This window comes from Pygoscelis adeliae, unplaced genomic scaffold (assembly GCF_000699105.1).
Source record: "Pygoscelis adeliae isolate BGI_AS28 unplaced genomic scaffold, ASM69910v1 Scaffold637, whole genome shotgun sequence".
NCBI classification, from domain to species: Eukaryota; Metazoa; Chordata; class Aves; order Sphenisciformes; family Spheniscidae; genus Pygoscelis; species Pygoscelis adeliae.
In genome coordinates, this window is record NW_008825168.1 from 174,569 (window position 1) to 182,908 (window position 8,340).

General features: G+C 55.9%; 1 protein-coding gene across 1 annotated transcript in view; it reads right to left on the reverse strand.

Moving 5' to 3' along the window:
* Positions 1–543: 543 nt before the first annotated feature.
* Positions 544–8,340, reverse strand: part of CYGB (cytoglobin) — a 12,806-nt gene continuing 5,009 nt past the window's right edge. The window contains exons 2-3 of the mRNA XM_009328903.1: positions 1,559–1,790; positions 544–955 (exon numbers count right to left, since the gene is read on the reverse strand). Of these exons, the coding sequence (XP_009327178.1) occupies positions 791–955; positions 1,559–1,790 (397 nt within the window). The 3' untranslated portion in view covers positions 544–790. The remainder of the gene's footprint in view (positions 956–1,558; positions 1,791–8,340) is intronic.

Consider the following 8,340-nt stretch of genomic DNA (forward strand, 5'->3'; position numbering starts at 1 on the left):
ACGCACCGTGCTCTGAGCCACGAGGGGAGACAGCCCAAAGGCATCCCCCTCCTTCCCCCACTCTCTCACGCTGGGGGAGCACATCTCTCCCACCCCCTCGCTCCCTCCAGCCCCCAGAGGGTTTGCAACAGCCAGCCAAGGAGGGGGACTGTGGATGACGGGGGGAGGCGAGGGCTGCTGCCGGCCTGCGGTGCAGGGTGATGGACAGCCGAGAGCGGCTCTGGCTGCAGCCATCAGCCCCGCCACCTTGCCAGGCGAGCAGAGAAAGTGCAAAGCAAAGCGTTTTTGGTGCCAGCCGGGCAGCCGGCGGTCCCCATAAGCATTGCGCCCCAAAAAGCAAGGAGCCAGGTTTACCCAGGGGCTTTGCATGGAAAACAAAGGTGGTTGTGTCGTCCGTCAGCGAATGGGGCTGCACGTCACTGCCGCGCAGCAGAGCTTGTGCAAGGGACTGAGATGGCGCAAGCGAGGTGCAGGATTTGGGAGGTGGTGATGGACAGGCCAGGACAGTAAGATGGAGCCAACAACCAATGCTCTCCCCTCGCGCTCTGCATCCCCTTCCAGTGTCCCCTGCAACTGCTTCACCCCGACCCACCCACACCCTTCGTGGTTCTATTTTTTTGGCTTATTTAGTTTGTTTTTAAACCCCATGGAGATCAAATTGTGACTTGGCAGCTAACAGAGCTGGCCCTACCGGGCTCCCCAGACTGAACGAAGATCTTTAGAAGAGACCAGAGTGAAGTCCTGGGGTGAGCGAAGCCCTCCCTGCCCCTCGCCCGGCCCCGCTGGCCGCTCACAGGGTGGCGGTGGGGTACTGCGCCCAGCCCACCTCCTTGTACGCCGCCGTCACGTGGGTGTAGATGAGGGTCTTCATCTTGGTCCAGGCGCCGTGCGCCTCGGGGGTGAAGTCGTTGGCGTATTCTTCAGCAATGACCTCCAGCATGACACCAGTGAGTTTCTGGAGAAAGGCGGACAGTGAGGGGTTAATAACTCTCCAGGGAGCGGCTAACAGCAAATTTAGCTTTTTCCTTAACAAAAAAACCAACAACAATTGAATCCTGTGGCTGAGTTCTGGGAATGACAACCCTCTGCGGGACAGACAGATGTTCGGGAGGTCTGTCGACACCCCAGGGAACAGACAGGGCAGGTAACCAGCCTGCCTGGGCAGCAGGGAGGCTGAGACCTGGGCATGATGGGGTGCTGCTTGCAGGTTCAAGCATCTTCCTAATTTGGGCACCTCAGATTTAATCCTTTTTATCATGCTTGATTTCTAAAAGAAGGGACATACAGCCACAACCATGCCGGAGGGGCTGCAGGCAGGACGCAGGCAGAAAGGTTTCCCTGGGCAGGGTGAGGTACGTTGGCTGTGTTTGGGAATGGTGGTCTGCACGGGACAGCATCGCAGCGAGACACTGCAGCCACGTAGGGAGCAACCCCCACAACCAGCCAACCTCCTCTGGGTAGGGACAGGCAGCACCACCTCGCCACAGCTCCCTCTCTCCTGCCCTCTTCCTAATTTCTAAAGCATCCCAGAGATATTTTTTTTGCTCCCATCCTTTACCTTAAAGTAGATGGGCTCCACTTTGTGCTTGAGGGCATGGGCCTTGCCCACCAGCGCCAGAACAGAGGAGACCTTTTCAGAGTCATTGATGTTCTCCACCACAGTGTTAATGGCACCCATGACCCGCCGAGCGTGCTTACGCAGTTGCAAGCTCCTCTCCATCTCCAGCGGGTCCTCCATGTGCTTGAACTGGCTGAAGTACTGCTTGGCCGATGGGAAGTTGACAAAAAACCTTCAAGAAAGAATAGACACAAAAAACCATCAGGAGGGTGAGAAGAGGCTGAGAGGTTAAAACAAAGCACAGAGCGGTGGAGATGCTGGAAACCACCCCCTTGCATCTAACACAGCCAGGGCTGGTTTTCTCTTTGAATTCCCTGGGAGCTGTAGCATTCAGCTGCCTAAAAATCAGCAGGTTAATGCCTTTCTCCCCAGCCTTCCCTATCTGCTACAAGGGCATCGCAGTTGGATATTCATCTACAAAGCAGAGGCAAGACCGAGTTCTTGATACCCAGAGACTCTGCCCAGGCATGCCAGATGCTGTATACACACCCACATACATCAAAGCATCGTGTCCTGTCTCAGAGAGCTGGAGATGAGCATGAAAACCTCTCTTTATCCCAGCCAGCCTCTCCCTGCCCCTCTTCCCCAGGCCCACAGCAGCTTCCTGGCCCCGTGGGCTTTAATCCTGCATTGCCACCCAAAATAGTCTCCCCCTGCCCAGGATGCCCCTGACTTTCACAGATCAGCCCCACCAGAGCCTCCAGCAAGATCTCAGCCCTGAGCTCATGTCACTGCTCATCTATGCCAGGAGCCACTTCTGCCAGCACAAGGATGCCCCAAACACCCAGCCTGCCCCTCTGGCAGGGAAAAAGAGAGCTGAGGACCTTCTTTTCTGCTGGATTAAATCAACCCCAATGAAATGCAGCTGAAGCAAATGAAGCTGCGGTTGCAGCTGACATGCTGAGCTCCCTGGGGAGTTGCAGGGCTGTGGGAGGTTTGAAGGGCATGAGGTGATGAGGTGCAGGTCTGGGGCCAACAGTACCAGCACCATCGATGCCAGCACCACAGCCGGTCGCTCTCGGCAGTGGGGGCTGACACCTGAGTTGTGCTGATCACCCCCTTCCACTCAATTTACACAGGAGAGAACAGCAGCAGCAGCAGCGTTTGCTCCCCCCTTTCACCCAGCTCCCTCCCTCTGACCAGGCTCTCCCTGCCTCCTCCTGGGCCCCCCTTCGCCTGGACCGGAGCCAGCGAAGGATGCTCAGGAGGTGGCAGATGGCTCCCAGGGCTGTCCCCCATCATCCCCTTTGTCCCCAGCTCCAGACAGACACTTGGCTGCCTCCTCCCCTCTCCTAGCCTGCTGTAACCCCCTCCCCAAGGACCATCCCAAACCACGTGAACCCATCCCACCCCTTTTCCCAATCATCCCTACCTCCCTCCAGGACCAGGTGGGATCCTCTTCCCCACTCACCACTCCACGAGTAATCACAATATTGACGACCAGGATCATTTACCACTTCATTATCCTCCTTTTCCCCCCTCCCTTCCTTCCCGCGCTCCGCTGGCTTGCAAAAGCTTGGGGGCATTGCCAAGGAATCGGTGTGAAGCAGCGCCTGGAGTGTACCGCCACTTCTGTTGCTTCCCCGAGGCATCTGGGATTCATCAGATGGCCCAAAATAGGTTTTGGAGGTGTGAAGAGTGTGTGGCGGAAAGGGTGGGGGAGGAAGGAAGGTGGAAAGGGGGAGATAAGGTGTTGCTTTTAAAACCTGGAGGGGACCTGTGACAAAACTCATGTTATTGTGCAGCCTCCACCCGGCAAAGCTCCTCCTGACACATCTGGTCCCTGTCAGGAGAAATCATTTCCAGGCCTAGCTGTCTCCAGCTCCTGTCACCACAGAGATGCTCAGTCCACACCCTTAAGCTCAGAGCTGTTGGAGAGGCGGCCGGGGATGGTCACTGGTCCCCTGGACGGGGGACAGAGCCGGCTAGGGCCACACAGATAGCACCGTTCCCAGGATTCAAGACTTCTGCCCCAAGCATTTCCCAACAGAAGGACAGATGTTCTTCTCTGTTTTAATAGGACCATTTTTTCCATCCGGCCCCAGCATCCTTCTCCCCCCCCTGCCCCATCCCTCCCCACCTCTGGGCAAGCTGCTGCAGCCCCCGAGCCCACAGCTCCAGCCGGCCATTGAGATCAATGCCCTCCAGCTATTGACAGCTAACACCCGCCAAGGTTGGAGCTAAGGGTTTTGCCATCCCTGCCAGCGGATCTTTTCCCCCTCCAGCTCTGGCAGGCGTACCCCTGGGTGCTGCTGGAAGCGGGACCTGCTGCCCACAGACTACCCCAACGCAGGGGATGCAGGCTGCCAGCCGGGAAATGCATGCCTAAGCCTCTGAATCCCAAACCATCGGAAGTTCCCTGAAAAGCCCTATTTGATCTCAGCTCAAGGGCATGATGTGGTGAAGACCCAGGGAATGAGCTGAGAAAAATTCCTGGTCTGAGCCAGGCTCTTTCAGCAGAAGGGGTACAGCAAGGGGGGACCCACCCCTGCTCACCAGGAACCGCCCCCCCCAAGAGAAGGACCAAAAGGAGCTGCTGGGGCCGATGCCCTTCAGGAGCAGGAGCAGAGGCTTCGTGCCTCTCCCACGGCATCACCTCCACCTCCCTGCCCTTTCAGCTGGCTATGCCAGGAGCAAAGATTGATTAAACCCCAAAAAGTCCCCAACCTGGGTGAGATCGGGCCAGTGAAGGATCCAAATATTTGGTTTCCAACCTTTCCCACTTTGCAGACCCTCCAGGTGATGCCCCCGTGGGAGCTGAGCCCAGCAGCTTTCCTAAAGGACCTGCAAGCGTGACGGCAGTGGTGCTGGAGGGATGTAGAACCAGCAAACCCCTGGCTCACGTGCTCAACCCCCATGTGCTGTCTGCTTGCTTTCACCGATGGAGAACTGAAACAGGGGAGCCCAAACCATCTTCGCTTCAAGTTGGAAAGCAAACCCGCGGCCGGCCAGAGACCTGCAGCCCTCTCTCCTCGGCCAGTGCCTCTCTGCAGGGCTGGAGAAAGGCAGGCGCCTGCGGCAAGAACTTCTGGCCTGGAGCAAATATTTGAGTTGTCAAACCAAGAAAGAGAGGGGAGGAGGCTCACTCAGTGGTAGTTGTTAATAAACAGAGAAGATTAATTTAACACAAAGGTTAAATATAACCAGAGGAAAGGAAGAAAAAAAAAAAAGGAAGAAATAAAATAACTCAAACAATAGCAAATTAGAAGAGGTGTCAGTTGGAGTTTTTCCATCTACAGAATATTTTTCGAGAGTTCAAACATCTCAGGCTCTGGAATTTTGTTGGTTATGTGTGTGCATGGTTTGGGCTCTTTTCCTTCATCAGAGTCATTAAAAAGATGATATTTACCATTGCATATCACACAAAATGATGATTGATAGGAACCAGATGCCTGCATACCGATCTCATTAAATTTCTTTTTAAGCAATTCCATTCTGCTAATTTGTACTCTGCGAGCTACATCTGGACCCAACGGACAGGATGTCAGGATTGCTTTTCCTCTCTCTTTTGCCCTTTTAACAACTTTAAGGACACAACCGTTCCCAGTAGCAGAGCCAAAGGAAACAATTAAGGTGCAAAACCACTGCAGTCACTGGGAACCTGGTTTCTGTTCAGGAGGAGAGACGCCACTTCTCCTCCCACCTCCTTCATCTTCCTCCCTCTCCCCGGACCCTGCAGAGCAAACCCCGCACGGAGGAAGTCCTCAAGCCCAGCCATCTCCTTCCTTTCCTAGCTGGAAAGAGGAAGAAAGCCGCCTGCTTGGTCCCCCTGAGCACCTAAACCCTTGATGCTTCGCTTACCATGCTTGCAAACTGCGGGGAAAAAAATGTTAGCAAGCCCTCGAAGCTGCTGGGAGGCTTCAGCTGAACCCCCAGGCAGCACTCGTAGACTTTTTTTTTTCCTAGATTTTCCTACCAATGCTTTCATGTTTTCTCTCGCCTCGTCCCTCTACGTGGGAGAAACTCTCTCTAATGCAGCCTGGAGTCTCTCCGCGTCCCTTTTCAAACCTCTCCTTCCAACTCCTTTCTGCTCGGGTGCCTACAAAGCAGCTGATAATGGGTGGGCAGGTGGTGTGTGGTGCTGCTATTTATTATGCTGAGGGCTGTCTCAGTGCTTCGCCTGCATGATCCCCCTGCTCCTCCCAGCCACCTGTAGTCTATCGTCCTATTTTCAGGCTGGGGCAGGGGTGCTGGGTGCCGCCTGTGTTTACAGCTCCCAGCCCAAGGTGAGAAAGGTCTCAGCCATGTCAATGCCACCGCCCAGCAAGACAGAAAAGGGCACAACTGATTGGAGTAAGAAAAGGATGGTGCCTGCTTGCCCCCGCAGCACAGCTCTGCCCGTGCCCTCTCTCTGAGGACTCGCAGACTGGTGGAGACGGTGGTGGGCAGCATCTCCAGCTCCGGCGCGGGAGGGCTGGAAGGAAAAGGGCCAAGCCCCCGGTCCACACACTGATGCTAAATTCAACTTCTTCTACAGCTGAGGGAGAAGAGGTGTAGCTGGCCTTCCTCCAGGCTGCAAAGCCTCGGGAGCAGACTCCAGCACAACACTGAGCCGTGCTTGGAGGCCGTAACGCCCCAGGCACTGCAGAGCCCCAGGGCAGAGGGACCAGGACACCCCAGTGAGGCTGGGAGAGGACCCAGCAGCAAAGATGCAGCCAAAAACATTTGGGCACGAGCTAGCAACCCCCGGGGGCACGTCCTGCTCGCTCGTGTGTGCACAACTCACACCCCCAAGTCCTCCTTGCTGTTGTCTTCCCCTACCACATATGTGGATTCAGCCCAAAGCCTCTTGGCCGCGTAGATGAACCTTTAGGCTAGGGGTAAGGACAGCTTTCATCAATTGATAGTGCCGAAGTGGCTTTCCCACACGCCTCCGGTTTCCTACGGCCCTTGCAATCCCCTTCGCTCAGTGTCTTCATCCACAGCATCATCATCATCCTCCACACACGTGTCCCTGCCCCTCTCTGCTGCCAAACCACCATCCCTGGCTGTGTCCCTGCCCGGGGATGCAGCAGGCAGGGATGGCCACGTCGGCCCCCTCCACCCTGCCACCAGTGTCTCCCCCTGCACCGGGCACCCTTCCTACAGCTCTGCCAAGCGGGGTCAGCGTGGCCCAGCAGGGTCCATGGGTATTATGGAAACGATGGGAAACGATGCTAAAACATGACTCTTGCCTCCGAGGCAGACACACGGTGAGGATGGAGTTTGCTGGAGCCTGGCTTTGTCCCCCAGGGACAGCAGAGGGGCTTGGGGGTGGAAGACAACGCCCGGCCGGGTGGAGAAGGGGTAACCCAGATTCACAAGGATGTGGTCCCTGCGCCGGGACCCGCCATCCATCCAGCAAAATCGGGAACCCGATTTTTTGCTGGCGTCCACCACCACGTCTCCTCTCCAACGCTCCCGTGCTGACTTCCAGCAGCCCCGGCTCGGCGTTACCAGTGGCTCCGCCGGCTGCTCGCCCCCGGCGCTGTGCTCCAGCAGGATTGCTAGCCAGCCAGCACTCCCCGTTCCCCAGCAGTGCTCAGCGCCTGCCAGCCCAGCAAGGGCTGTCCTGACATTTCCCTGCCTTTAATGAGCACTGAAACTCCGCAGACGGGTGCTCGCCAAGCCGCATTTGGAGGTACAGCCCCGCTCCGCTGCAGCAGCCTCATTAACAGAGCCAGTTAGCAGAGCGGAGACTTGGCCCTCGCCTCCTGCTCCGGGGGAGGGATTTTCAGGGCTGGTACCAACACATCCAGCATGTCCTCAGCCATAGCCAGGAAAACCATCCGGGGACAGCGTTCGATCCCCCTGTGCCTTTGCTTCCCTTGGCCAGGGATGTCCTTGCAGCTCTCGGGCTGTCGAGTGGGATCTTTCTAGCCCCGTGCAGCTCGCAAATGATGCAAGGGCAGCTCTGGGACAGGGGACATGGAAAAGGCTCTTCTCGGGTCACCCCAAGAGCTGCTGGCAGCCTCGAGGCCGTGGCTGGTGCGGGATGTGCCGCAGGGATCCCCGCGCAGCCGCTTTGGCCATGAAGCAGCCAAAAGGGCTGGTTCCAGGTGCTGCGATCAGAGAAAAAATGCAGCTGTACAAAAAGGGGCTGTTTCTAGACAGAGCTTATTAAACCCACACTCGCCCCCTTCACTGCTCATGGAGGGGGCTGTTGTTTTGGAAAATGTTCCTCGTGCATGTCCTTGTCAGCAGAGCAGAGTCCTGCTGCTCTCAAGCTCTCTTTTGTCTCCAGAAAAACATCTCTCCAGCTTCACCGCAATGATTCGCGAGCGTGTGACAAGCCGAGGGACAGACACATCGCCACACAGAAGGTCGGTCTTTTCACTGGGCCCTTTTCAAAGCAAGGTATTGCAGCGGGGGGATCTCTCTGAGCTGCTTTGCTCTGAAATTTACCCGTCAGCAGCCAGGAATGGACCCCCTTCCCTATGGACACCTCCACAAAACACACGTTGGCTTTGGGGGTAGCTGCAAAAATAATTTCTTTAAATGCCATTTTTGGGTGAATTCAACCCATTTTTTAGATTCAGCTGAAAAAAAAGGGGTTTCTGCATTGCCAGACTCATTACTCAGGCTCTTTGCTATTTTAACCTAAAACTTACAATAACATCTGGCATCCAAGGAGTGCTTTTATATCTCAAAGCTCTTTGCAAACTGTCTGAATCCAGGTGTGTTAGCTCAGACTAAGCAGCTGTCGAAATCCGGGGGCCTGATTCTGCATTGGCAATCCTTTC